Below are 14,636 nucleotides of genomic sequence, written 5' to 3' on the forward strand. Positions count from 1 at the left end.
CCCCCCCCCCCCCCCCCCCCCCTTTTTTTTTTGAGACGGAGTCTCGCACTGCTACCCAGGCTGGAGTGCTGTGGCCGGATCTCAGCTCACGGCAAGCTCCGCCTCCCGGGTTCACGCCATTCTCCTGCCTCAGCCTCCCGAGTAGCTGGGACTACAGGCGACCGCCACCTCGCCCGGCTAATTTTTTTGTACTTTTAGTAGAGACGGGGTTTCACCGTGTTAGCCAGGATGGTCTTGATCTCCTGACCTCGTGATCCGCCCGTCTCGGCCTCCCAAAGTGCTGGGATTACAGGCTTGAGCCACCGCGCCCGGCATTTCTTCCCTTCTTAATTTCTGCTACTTGCACAATACTGTGGGGGAGCTGTAAAGCATCCTTTTGGGGATAAGGTGGAGGACACAAAAAAATCTAGAAGAAAATTAAGACACAGTTGATAATAATTATAATACATGCCATGCAAAGTAGATGATGTTCATGTCTTGTGAGAAGTACAAGCTGCTGTGAAAGATCAGAACAAAGATGCATCATTTCTGTCTCGGAGAGTGAAGAAGGCTTGAGGGAGAGTGAGGTAATTCACCTGAGACCCAGAGTATAGACAAAAGCTCATTTGGAATGTTCGAAAGGTAACATCTGTTGTTTTTGCCCACCCAGTATCCATTACTCTTTCAGAAAAAAGCTCTCAGATTCTTCTGAGGGGACTATGCTTCATCCATTCGCAGTCTGTTTGTCCGTCCCCTGCACAGGGTCTCATGCCTACAACATCAGATCATAGATTAATGGAGTTTTTACCTGACCAGAACCAATCCGAATCAGTAAGATTTCATGCTATTACTTTCACTGGAGGCATTCGAATGAAAAAATCGCTATATTCAATGGCTGTACTGAGGTGCTGGCAAGAGCTCTCTCCACCAGGGGAATCCTTGACGAAGGCCAGAACCCATCCATAAGTGATCTGAGACACGAGATGGAAAGAGCAAAAGCCAGTCCTGACGATATTGTTGGAACTTTTAGATTCAAACGCTGTTTCAAGTCGCTTCTACCCTTGGACTACTTAGTTACACGAGTTCAGATACATATATATGTGTGTGTGTGTGTGTGTGTGTGTGTGTGTGTGTGTGTGTGTATTTTATGGCCAGTTTGATCTGGATTTCTGCCATATGCAACTGGAAGACTTTGACTTATATAGGTGGCAAAAGGAGAACATTCTAGGTAGAAGTAACAGACAAAGCAAATGTCTAGAAATAGTGAAGAGTGAAGCTAGCCTGGAGGTTGTAAGTAGTTACTCCTAGTAGGGACATACCGCCTACCCAAAGGGAGCAGCAGCAAACAAGGCTAGAAAGTTCACTGGAAAACCTTAGCAATGAGACTAAGGAAGACATTCTGTGTTGAACATCACTATGGGAAATCCCTAAGTACAGAAGAAACAGCACTCGTCTGGCACCTTCCAAGTAAATTGGTTGGTAATACTCAGAAGGGCAAAAGAAGGGAAGAAGAAGTACAGAGACCAACTAGGAGCCCCCAAACAGCCTAAATGAGATGGGAAACATGTGAGACTGGAGGACTGCTTTGCTCCAGGTAGTACTCAGAATGCACTAGAGTAGTTCAAGAAATGCTGCTGAGTGACGGTCCCAGAAGGAAGGGGGAACAGTGGCGCCATGATAGAAACAGGGACATAAGGAAAGGATGATGGGATTTATTATTATTGATTTGTAATTTTTAAAAAATTCCTACGAAACTCTAGTAATGGAAAAGAAAACTTAAAACATCAATTAAAAATTCATCAACCTAGAAGAACTATTAATTAACATTTTGATTTTAGTCTTTGCTCTCAGGCCCTATTTCTTTTAAAACCAATGCTGATAATGATGATAACCAATACCTCAATGTTTCCTGGTACTTTATCATGTGCCAGGCACTGTTGTGTGCACTTTACATGTATCTACGCATTTATAAAAATTTCCATAGTAAAGACTATTGTTATCTCTATTTTGCAAATGAGGAAACTGAGGTACGGAGAGGTGAGATTCTTGCCAAAGGTTACTAGCTAAAAAGCGGCAGAGCCAGTGCAGCTCCAGAGCCTACCACCCCTTATCTACTGGGACATATGCCTCTGGACGCATACATAGAAATTTCACATAAATAATTAAAGAAGTCTGGGACTGTTTGCTCCAGCAAGGATAAGACTCCAGATGATAAAGTTAGATATAGAAATAAAATTTTCTAACAATGACACTTGTCAAATTCCAGAGGTAAGGGAGATGATAGACTCTTCTGCTGCACGGTGCTGTTATTTCTCGCTTCTGGTTAATGCCACACTTTCTACGCTTAGCAATACAACAATTTGAAAGGACTCCTTAAGAACACACTCACTTGGGACTCCTATGGCACACAGCTGCAATTGAGCGCCTTCAGCCCACCCTCAATGATGGGATTCAGTAGGGTTTGTTCCTTGCTTTCAGGAACAACTGTCTGCACACCCAGAAGGGTTGTCTGACCATCTGTGAGGAAACTGAGTCTCCACAGAAGGATAAATAGTTGGTGCAGTAGGAAAACAAGGCCCTGGAGGCAGACGACTTATGTAGACCCTGAGGATATTTACCAGTGGTTCCCTTATTTCTTAAAACGGGAGTAATAGTATCCATCTTATGGAGTTATCATGAAAGTGAAAGAAGGTAACGTATAACAAATATCTAGGACTGTGGCTGCTACCTACCCAACAGAGAGTGCATAAGTAGCAGTGTTTTTGGTTATTAAAGGGTATAGTATAGCATGGATTTTGAATTTCCTGGTCAGTGAAATGAGAGGGGGGCATGGGACAGTGAGAGGACTGACATACAATTGCCAATGTTTAATATTTCCAAGTATTTATTTTTCTATTTACTATAACAATGAACCTAGTTTAAGGAAATTATTTACTGCCACCAATTATTTCACAGAAGAAATGGAACTATAATAGCATCTGACAATAAAAGTTGGCATAACAAAAATTCAACTGTTTGTTCTTACTCTTCTTACCACTAGTGAAAACTGGTTCTGATTCATAAACTGGCCTTTGGGAACCTTGTGTAGTGTGTCAAAAGAGCAAACTAAGTTCACATCCTAATTCTGTTCCTTTCTACAATATGTGAATCTGGATAGTTTACTTAACTTCACTAAGCACAGTTTGCCTCACCTGTAAAATGGGGATAGTGATGCCTCCTTTGCAGAACTGTTAAGGATAAAATCAGATAAGATGTATAATACATGATTTAGGGTCACATATGCACTTAAGACTCAATGAATGCAGCTGGTAGAGTTATCATTGACAAGGTGTTGCATTCAAGTGTCTGACATTAGAACAAAATTCTATGTTTAAAGGCACAGCATGTTATTAAAGAGAAACATATAAGCAAATCCAAAGCTATTCTTTGGTTTGGTAAAAATGTTACCCATGCTGGCCTTGAAGAGGTCATAGGACAAAGGCAATGAGTCAAGTGTACAGAAATAAACTTATGCACACAAAAAGGACCAAGATTTAAAAAATCTCTTTGTAGCATTATTCTAGCTCAGATCTTAAATCTGTTAAGTCCAAAGAATCTATTGGAAATTTAATCACTTTATTCTGAAAGAATAAGCGCTTGATTAAAAGCTGAAGAATAGTTTAGACATTGAGATTTTGCTACACTAATTCAGGTCAGGGCCCAAGTTTATCACCAGTAAGTAAAATGTGCTGAGAAAGAGGAATGAGAGAAACAGAGAAAAGAAAAAGAGATAGAGATAGAGATGTAAAAATATAAATGCAAGGTACTATGAGAGAAGGTACTTTCTTCAGTGCCTAAAATTGACAGCACATTTTCAAGGACATTTTCTCACAAGTCTTGAAAACTCTCTACTGTTGAATTTTCAGACATTGTAATAAGAACAATTAGAATATAACAGAATGCTTCCTGGGCAAAATGAAGGAGAAAGAAGAATGAGTTTTTAAAAGAAGCTTAAACATCTAGCCATGGCATATGTAAGAATAAACCTGTTTTTATTTTAAAATTTTTATTTCTATAGCTTACAGATCTTGCATTGGCATTCCTGGTCTATTTACTCTCAGGAATCATTCTCACAGTGCATTTAAGCTTTCCAGATGTTTTACCCGTCACTCTACCAAAGACTATGTTTAAAATGTAAAATGTGATAGCAATGATAGGTGGCAATGATTCCCCAGGCTAACTCAAAAGTAACTCTAACAAAAATATGCGTATTAAATAATATTGTGTGAATGGTGTCAGCTAGGTCAACTGCATTTAATACTGTCTGTTTTGTTTATATTACAGATTAGTTACAAAAGACCTCTGAGCAGCTCCATGCATAAGGAAGTGAGCCATACTCATACTGGAAGGATAAACAAAATTCACTTTCTGAAGGAAACAATCTCTGTGTGTGTGTGTGTGTGTGTGTGTGTGTGTGTGTGTGTGTGTAAATAGTTGGGGGCAAATATAGGTAGTGTGGGGGAGAGAGGAAATTATTTGATTTGAGATTGTCAAACAGAATAGGTGTTAAACAATCATCTATACCATTTCTTCTTTTCTTTCTCTTTTCTTTTTTTTTTCATATGGAGTCTCACTCTGTCACCTAGGCTGGAGTGCAGTGGTGCGACCTCGGCTAGCTGCAATCTTTCGTCTCCCAGGCTGAAGTGATTCTCATGCCTCAGCCTCCCAAGTAGCTGGGATTATTAGCTACTGCACCCGGCTAATTTTTTTCTATTTTTTAGTAGAGGTGAGGTTTCACCATGTTGGCCAGGCTGGTTTTGAACTCCTGGCATCAAGTGATCTGCCTGCCTCGGTCTCCCAAAGTGCTGGGATTACGGGCGTGAGCCACCACACCTGGCTGATGCCTTTTTTTTTTTTTTTTTATAAGCACTTTGCCAGCATATACAATGCCGCAGAGGAGCCAAGGTAAAGTAGTAACATATCATGTACAATTTTTTTTTTTTTTGAGACGGAGTCTGGCTCTGTCGCCTAGGCTGGAGTGCAGTGGCCGGATCTCAGCTCACTGCAAGCTCTGCCTCCTGGGTTCACGCCATTCTCCTGCCTCAGCCTCCTGAGTAGCTGGTACTACAGGTGCCCGCCACCTCGCCCGGCTAGTTTTTTGTATTTTTTTTAGTAGAGATGGGGTTTCACCATGTTAGCCAGGATGGTCTCGATCTCCTGACCTCGTGATCCACCCGTCTCGGCCTCCCAAAGTGCTGGGATTACAGGCTTGAGCCACTGCGCCCCGCCTATCCTGTAAATTTTTGTCAGTGGAGCTCTTAAACTATAACTTTGTTACATTCCTGAGGCATTGTTCATGTACTTTTAGAAACAAATATACAATTAGTGATCAATCATTAACTCTTCAGAGGTAAAAGGAAATAGAATCATGATTTCTTTTTATTCTGACTCTGAATTTTGAAAATCTTAATTTTCATTTGTACTGATTGCCAACAGTTTGAACGAGTAAGACTTTCTGCTCAAAGGTATAGAAAAAATACACATACAAACACACATATCAATACATACATATGAAGAGAAACATTTCAGCCTCCTAGTGATACTATGACACTTTAAGACAGCCAATTATAAAAATCAAATTTTGTGAAAGTCAATGAAAAAATCCATTTATTGGACCCAGTTACAACATAAATGGTCATTTGTTTCATGACCATTTTCATTATTATCTGAATTCCACTTTATGTAAACTCTGTCTACAGAGTTAGGAAATGAACGGTTTGTCCTTTGATAACTCTCCATCTTATGTCAGAATAGAAGAAAAATTACTTTCCAGGAAATCAGTCATAGCTGTGTTCTGATGTGGACTTTGACTATTATAATTTTGAATTGACCAATTTTCTCCTTTGTTTTCTTTCTTTTGGTAATATGGCATGCTTACACGAAGAGCAATTTCTTTTTGGTTGAATCAGTTGCTATCTCACTAAATTACATATTATATGTCAATTTTTTTGCATACCTTAGTTCTTTTCAAAATTTGTTTGTAATGATTCCATATACCATTTTCTATTTCTCTAGTTTTTTTCCAAACATGTTGGCTTTATAGCCATTTAACTCGTATTTTTTTATTAGTTATTTGTTTTCCTCGTGTCCCTTTTAATGACCAGCAAGGACTAACTGCAGTTGTGGGATCTTCAATAGCTGCCTTGAGAATCTGTTAATTTTGTGAATTTCCATAGTACATTTTTATGCATATGTCTTCTACTACACTAAAGTACTCTGAAAGTGAGGATAAAATTGGGTTCATTTCAGGATCCCCAGCCCTGGCGTACAGACATTAAATATTTACTAAGGAAATGAAGAAGCAGAAGAAAGAAAAGAAGAAAGGAAAGAAGGAAGGAAATAGATGTTTATCTTATTTGACATTAAAAAAAGATTAAAAAGCATGAGTGGTAGATGATTATTTAGTGGCTGCTGGATTTTATAAACTTAATTTTGTTGTTTACTCATTTTGATTTCCCCAACTCCTTTTGGTCAGTTTTACAGATAATCAAGTGGACATACGCACAGATCTTGGTACCAATGGAACAGTGTTTTCACCTGTCTTCACAACAGACCATACGTAAAATGGCTCAAATGAGGAGCCATGCCAAGCCATTTTTGTTCACTTTACAAATTTGAGAACAATCAAGGTTTAAAAGAATTAAAAAATAACCTGCAATCTTTCTTTTAAACAAAGTAATTCCTTGGTTTGGTATACTACAGAATATTTAACTATTTTCAGTCACACAGAATTTATCATATGAAAATAATTAAGCTTATGTTTTATGCAGGTAAATGCTCGCACTGCACAAAGAGGACATTCATTTCTTTTACACATTTGTGAAGGTGGCAGATGAGCACATGATTCAATATCATAGCATTTCCTAAATCAGAAGCGCTTGCTGACACATGACATAGCTATGCAGTTTTGGTAAGAAGAATAGTAAGAGAATGTGGCTTTTCTTTCTGAAATACAAGCTCACCAGGGCTGAAGCGAAAGCCATATGAATGGGAGGGATGTAACAGGGAAAGCAAAATCAGAGCATTCAATAAGAGGCTTTGGTACATAAACCCTGCCTCTATTTCTCTGCAGAGAGCTTTTCTACGATATAACCAAAATAATGAAGCAGAGAGGTTGGTAAAATGTTTGTGCCTTTTCCCAAGTCCAAAATACATTGTATATCATATGGGGCAGTAATTAGAAACTAAAACAAAACCACCACTGCATTTGGTCCCCAGAGACCATTGCCAGGTTAAGGCATTGGTTGAAAATATCTGAATATCCTGGCTAATACCAAGATCCCAGCTGTGCCTAGTGAAAAACATTGTCATACGATGTTTTTCATACGAACAGGTGGAACCGGTGGACTTAAGCGTACCCTTGGTTCAGATGTAGCAAGGTGATGTCCATCTGGGAATTTTTATTTCTGTTCATACTCTAGATACATCCCAAAAGAAGATGAGTCAGTGATTGACTGAGTTTGCCTACAAAGAGAACCCCATGTAGATTTCACCAGAGTAATTTTCTTCCGTAGGCTTCTGAAACAACCACGTTATGATGATTTCCCTACAGAAAGCCCAGTCAAAGGTTGCCGAAGTTGTTTGTGCTTTACCCTCTCCAAATGACTTGCAAATTTATTCAAACACAATATCAGGAGATGCTTTATTTGTTGAAATAACTGTCTGCAGTGTCCTGCACTAAAGGGTGAGGTACATCAAGCAGAAACATGGACAGAAATACATTGGTTTCGAAACCCATAAATCCTTATTTGAATCTGCCAACCTGAAAGCCACGTGGAGCCCGCATAAACTATTTTTCCTAAATGCTACATCTGATTAAGCCATACCATTAAATGACAGCTGAACTTTAACATTAATATGATATTATTTAAATAACCACATCATTTTTTTTACACTAAAAATGATGAATGATTTCTGGACAGCTCAATTGACATAAAGCAGGAGGACTCTTCAATGAGATTTGACAAAATGGAGACATATGCAGAATATTCGTTACAGCTCACGATGCAGGAGCCCTCCCAGGGAAGCAACAGAGGTTTTTCCCTCCCCTTCCTTTCTTTTTTATTGTCTATAGGCACTGAAGACAATAAAAATAAAAATTGGAAGATTCCTTTCAATCACCACTACCCTTCTCTCTGAATTCTGAGTTTTTCTTAGGCCATTTGCCTAGTACTCTTAATCAGAGAATTTGATGGCTTATGATTCTGAGTTAGGAGTTGGGGTCCAAGAAAACGAGGAGGAATGTCACATTATGCCAGCCTTGGCTGGAAATGTCCCAGGAACTTTAGGCTTGCTACTGGTCAGGCTGCTTAGAAAAATCTTATCAGTCTTGAAGACCAAACCACTAGACATTTGATTGGTTCTTATGTAATAAATCTGTAACACGGCAAACATACTTTTAGCAAACTATTGTATATGGATACGTGATCAGAGAAGACTTTAGTTATTTTTAGATGATTGTCTTTATAGTATCAACTATAAAGATTTCCTTCTTAAAAATTCTAATTAAGCCACTCCAGAGGCCATTCTCAATGTTTCTCATTCACTTTTCTATCCACAGTTCCAAACTGACAGGCATGCTAGATGATATTCTTACGTGGTAGATTCTGAATGTGAAATAATTTTGCGTTGAATGTACTTATAAGAACATTACCTATATTCATTCATTTATTTCCTCATACTATTTAGCATATTTTTCATCAATCAAGGTTGAGTTACACATATAAAACATGAACATTTGTTTGTTAGCACATATTATTCAGATAATCTTGATGCTTTATAAATCATCTTTCAGTGTATACATAAAACAGAAATGTTTCCCCAAACAGTGTCACTTAAAGAAATGAAAACAAGGCAACAGAGCGCAAAGCTAACAGCAACCGTGCTCCTGAAAATGGTAGGTCTGCATTCCCTCCATGAGAAGGAGGCCATCAAAACAGAAAATAAAATCAGCCTGCTCCTGCCATGGGGCCTTCCTCAGGCTATGAAAAAACACTTCATGTCTAACCCTAATTTTTTCCATAGCTTCAGGTTACTCCCCTAGCTCAAGCCTTCTCTCTAATCTGTGTTAGGATGTGTCCCTGTCCAAACAAGAGTTAATATCAGTGCTTTACTATTTCAAACGGGTCCTGACACAGGGCACTAAGAGCAGAAGCTCAAAAACATGTAATATGCCCTGTTGCAATTGAATGAAAACATAATATTTTTAAAAAGAGACAGAGAGAAAGATAGGTCCCTACCTTGCTCTTACCTTCGCAACATCCCCGTCAGAATCCTGGAGCTTTTTCCCAAATTAGCGTCTGTTTCCCGAAGCTGCAAGAAGAACAGCAATGTTAAAACAAAACAAAAGTTCATGCAATTAGATTATTTCTAAAGTGCATGGCAAGTGACAATTTATTTCATGATAGAAAATCCAAACAATAAAAATGTTCAAATATACAAAAACAAATACATTTCTGACAGCTACACAAACATGGAAAATTCTTATATTTGGAGAATGACACATGAGAGGTAATCTTGGGAGCTTTAAGCTGGATACTAGAACCGGATATAAAAGCAAAGCACAGGCTGAAAAAATTTCATAAATATTTGGTAATTCATCTGCAACTTATGAATGTGCAAAGTCCTAAAAACATAAAAATAAAATGAATTGAGAAAAGATGACCACCAATAATTCTATAGTTTTCACTCTAAAAGATGAACATGCTCCAAAATCTCCCTCAGTGACCTTCTCTATAAGTAGTAAATAAAATACCCACCTGGGAGCATTCTGGGATGGGGACATAGAGTCTGCTGCTATTTGCTCCATGTCACTCTCTGTCTTTTCCTTTCCACAGACCTTACACCCTCTTTCACCTTAGATACATGTATCTACCTAATTGCTATTGTTTATGTCCCAATGCCTTTCATTTATGTCTTCATTTACTGCATATGTGAAAAAACTGTATCACTTGTACTTACTCTTTCACGTGCTCGCTGTATCTTTTCTCTGTCATGACTAAGGTTTTCCAACATCTCCTGACCAATTTGCTCTATGGAAAAGAAAATCTGAGTAAGGAAAAATGACTTGGAGTGCACATGAGAATAACTCTCAGAAGTACCCAAATGACATAAAATGTTAAAGTAGCATGCATGCATTATACATTAGACACGTATTTCAATTCATGTATTTGAAAAATATAAACAGTATTTGATAAATGTGTCTATTTATCTTAGGTATAATTAGATATTTGACCTATAGAACATAACCAACATGAGAATAATGACTTAGAGATGATGTCTTGCCCAGGCCACTCCAGCAAATATCAGCAAAGGTGGAGGAGATCTGATGTCCATTAGTCTATTTTGCCATCATGGAATTTAGCTGTTGGTTTTTACAGGTTATAAGTAATGTTAATGATTCTGCTCTTCCTTTCCCCTTTCATTTTGCACATGTATGTCAGACTCCATTTAGAACAATTTTAATTTTAGTGTATTCGCCCTGCACAAGTAATCCTCATATGCTCACCTACATATGCTTATTGGTAGTGAACTGTCTCTAGGCTTCTGCTCTCTTCAAGGCAAGGGCTCATTTAATGTGTTATCAGCGGCTGTAGGTACTTGAGTCAACTCAAGGTGAGGTGCATTCCTTCTCAAGAAATTGAAGACAGCTCATGCTGGAGACAGTGTTTTCACCCCAGAACTCTGAAACCCTTATACTGTTATAGGCAATTTAGAACATTCATTAAAAAGCCATACTGCTGAGTTCTAATGAGGTTTTCCCGTGCCATGATCATCTTATTTGGTTGACACTAGGCAGTCTCTTCTCCAATCTGCAGACCCTTTTAGAAGACAGTAGGTATGGCTTGACCTCACAGATAACCAGCTGCCTTGAATAAATCATTTTCAGACTCATTCCCCATTACCTGGGAGGTGCCTTATTCCATACTAGAAGGATGCCTCTCTTATAATCTTGGCAACCTATCTGACTACCTTGTTCTACATCTCTCTCTCCTTTTCCCTCTTGCATTGTCTCTTTACTCATACCTATAACAACAATCATCTCTGGCTTACAGACATATAGAAGCATTCAAACAAGCACCTATTATAATAATAACAAATAATTTAATGAAGTCAGTAAGAAGTCACCATGGTAGTTATTTGGCTCATACATGTACACTGCTAGGCTTTTTTTAAAGGACACCCTAAAAATGTAGAGCAGTAGTTAGGCCACATTGAGAGCTTTGGCTGTGAGCTCACACTGCCTGAGCCAAAGTCCCAGTGCTGGCCCTTACTAGCTGTGTGGCTAACTTCATTGTGCCTCAGTTTATCCATAAATGGGAATATTAATAATAATAGTACTATATCATGAGCTTGTTGTAAGAGTTCAATAAGGTAATTCAGTTACAATATTTAGCACAGTGACTGGCCTACAACAATAATAAGCATTTATTGAATGATGATTGATTGATCATCATTCAATCAAGAACATCAGTGGGCTATTATGACTTTGCCACTCTCCTATCTTAGCCCTGCTATAGCCCACTTGAGCTGCAACTTTATTCACAGGAAAAAATATCTGTCCTGTCTTTCTCACCAAGTTGATGTTATGATCCAACGAGATAGATAGCCTAAGTTAAAATGTTGTGGAAGCTATAGGGTACCATATAAAGGCATGTCATGAAATAGTATGTAAGATTCAGAGTATTCAACAAAGAATCATTGAGTCCCCACTGTGTGCCAGGTACAGGTGCCAGGGATATGGCCAGCAAACAACATCAAGTGTTTGCACTCATGGAGCTTCCATGCCAGCAGTAAGGATTAAGCAGTTAAAGAAGTGTTACAGAAGAGTTACAGACAAGTGTTATCAGAAGAGTTTGTGTTTCAAGGCACATTAGAAAAAGCACTGCATATTCCTTTCATGACAGAAAATCCAACTCATAGAAAACAGTTACATGCACTAGCATAAATATATTTTTGACAGCATACACATTTTTAACATTCTTTCTCAGTATAGTAGCTCCTCTTAGACTTATTTCAGTTCTTTATTATTAACCCCATACAATTTATCCTTAAGGTAAAATTGGGTAAGATATGTGGCTCCCAGTGGAAACATCATAGCAGTGGAAGATGATATCAATAATGGAGAAGGAGGAAGTAACTGAAGTTGAATTTTTTTCTTTTCTTGCATGACAATATTCAATTTTGTCATACTGTTATTACTGTTACATTGGATTTCTTTTATCAACATAATATAGCAATTATAATTCATTTTTCACTTAAAACCTTTAACATATATGAGCACCATGAACACTGCAATTATTTCAGCAACATGCTATTTATATCATATTTTCTCCTGTTCAGATTGATGGTATTATAACATGTAATCTAAAACGAAGAGGAAATAGGTTATTACTATTGTGTCTGTGGCCAGTATCGTATCCCCAGTAAGTATCTGTGGAAAGAATGAATAAATAAAAGAATTAAAGTATGTGTCAGGTTTGTGACCTATTCTTGCTCTTAAAGTCCATCCAGTGTAGCACTGGAGAAGTTGACATCAGAAAGCAGGCAATAGATTCATCATTTTATCAGGTTCGCCGAGGAGAAAACTCTGAGTGGACCTACGGTCTGCTACTGAAGGAATCAACAAACAAGAAGTAAAGATCTGGGTCTTTTCAGGAGTTATAAACCACTCTCACAATCTCCTTGCCTCCCGAGACACAGCTCAGCATCCCAAGTACTAACTCGATCTAGCAAGAGAAGAGATATTGGCAAGAATGTATGCATCCCGGTCTTAACACCCAAATGCCATGCACTGTTGGAAACACAATTCTTTTTTCATTTCTTGCTTGCTATCTTCCATTTTAATGCTCTAATAAAGAAAATTTCAGGCCAAATATATTACAGTGATTACTATTATGGAATGAAAAAAAGAATTCATGTAAAGAAAGTTATGTGGTTTTTCTTTTCCACTGTGGGGCCCACTCTTCTAGTCAAACCAAAACAAATCAAGACAACAAATTAGAGGGATTATTTTAATACAGACTATCTTTGGTTTGGCGATTATTTCATTAAATAATTAGAAACATTGTTAGGTTTATTTTTCTTGAATAATTTAACTGAAGAGGTAAGCATTCACCAAAAATACCATAATAGAAAGAACACAAGCTCAGAGGCCTCAGCCAACGGCAGATGTGAGATTGAAATTTTCAGTTCTTTACTTTCCATAGTGCCTTGAGAATGGAACAGCCATACTGCTGCTCTTGAACTAATTTGAGAAATCATAAATTTTATAAATAGTGTACTTGTTGACTGTGAGGGTCTTCTTGAGATTAAGAAACAATGAGAAGCATAACAAGGCAATGAAAACTGACAGTGTATGCTGGAATTCTCCATGTCAGTACGAGCATGATAAATGAATTCCTGGAAGGAAGAGCTCCTTCCTGCACTTCTCTCCTTTCCACAGTGGTCCTGGGAATCATCCTGGGAGTAGAGCTCTCAAACACATAAAATGAATTTTCGTTTTTATAGTTACCCAGAATCAATCATATCCTTGATCCATAGCCCCTTTTATAGATAAACACATGTGCAAAAGGGTTTTTGGCTAACATTTCCTTTACTTTTCAATCTTTTTGGAAGATATACACAACAGCCATTGAATACTTTCCTGTCCCATAAAGAAATTGAGAAAGGAGCAGGTAACTTCAAATCTAGCAAGATATCTCCTGAAGGACTGGCCTGACATCATGAAAATAAGACTTACTTTGAAGAACTTGTATCACTGAAAGCATCATGTCTCTCCACTCATAAAATAATAATACCATCTGAACAATAGTATAAGTCTAACATAAGACTAATATGAATGAACCCCCTTTTTTAAAAAAAAAAAAAAATTATAAGACCTGTATTTTGGAGGTGAGCAGATTAAAATATTCTCTATAAGAAGTTAGGACTTACTGAAGCTCACATCATGTTATAAACTGGCTGAAAGGGAAGGAGCCTCAAATCTAATTCACCAGGAAATGTCCCATTTGATACATTCAAAATATTTTTAAAAGTAGTCATTATGGAATATGCAGGACACTCTCCAGAAGACAGTGATTATTCCTCAGCACACCTATATTTATTTAATTTTCTTTTTATAAACTTTGTTAAGAATGTGGTTTCCAACAAATTATTTTAAAAAGCGAAAATAGCAAGTTGGGTCTTCTTTAAAGGACTAAGAGAAGGTAAGGGTATCTTCTGGCACTTGAAAACTTCACCAGCAATTTTAGTAGCAGATAAAAGGCATTCACAGTTACACAACTATTGTTTGCATACAGGGACTTTTGTGAAGTGCAGGAGTTCTGCAAAAGAGCTATACTGAAGCATGTGTTTTCATATGTGTATTGCAGAACACCAACCAGATGAAAAACCTTGAAGTAATATGTCCTCACAGTTTGGAGCGCTGAATTTTGGACATGACTTGGGAACTTCTGGCCACAGAATCTAATAAAGGTAGAAAACGTGCTGCTTCAGGAAGCAGAGGGATTCACATACAGCTTTCTCAGGAGGGATCTGATCATGGAGTGGTTGGATCAGTCACTCTTCGGCATTTAGCATAGCTTCCTGGGCACTGACTCTGCTCTCATGCCCTGAAT

The 14,636-nt window shown here is 38.0% G+C and overlaps 1 protein-coding gene across 7 annotated transcripts in view; it reads right to left on the bottom strand.

Annotated features, from left to right (window-relative positions):
• VTI1A (vesicle transport through interaction with t-SNAREs 1A) overlaps positions 1-14,636 on the bottom strand; it is a 373,026-nt gene that overhangs the window by 142,913 nt on the left and 215,477 nt on the right. For 5 of the 7 annotated variants that reach the window (XR_001889282.1, XR_001889280.1, XR_001889281.1 and 2 more), the window contains 2 exons: positions 9,979-10,049; positions 9,269-9,330 (listed from right to left, as the gene is read on the bottom strand). Coding sequence is in view for 4 of the 7 variants with exons in the window: in XM_017892469.1 (XP_017747958.1) it covers positions 9,269-9,330; positions 9,979-10,049 (133 nt within the window). In the remaining 3 variants the exon portion in view is untranslated. Of the gene's footprint in view, positions 1-9,257; positions 9,331-9,978; positions 10,050-14,636 lie in introns of all 7 variants that reach the window. The other 2 variants (XM_017892471.1, XM_017892470.1) reach the window with 1 other exon arrangement.

This window comes from Rhinopithecus bieti, unplaced genomic scaffold (assembly GCF_001698545.2).
Source record: "Rhinopithecus bieti isolate Rb0 unplaced genomic scaffold, ASM169854v2 scaffold_21201, whole genome shotgun sequence".
Taxonomy (NCBI): Eukaryota; Metazoa; Chordata; class Mammalia; order Primates; family Cercopithecidae; genus Rhinopithecus; species Rhinopithecus bieti.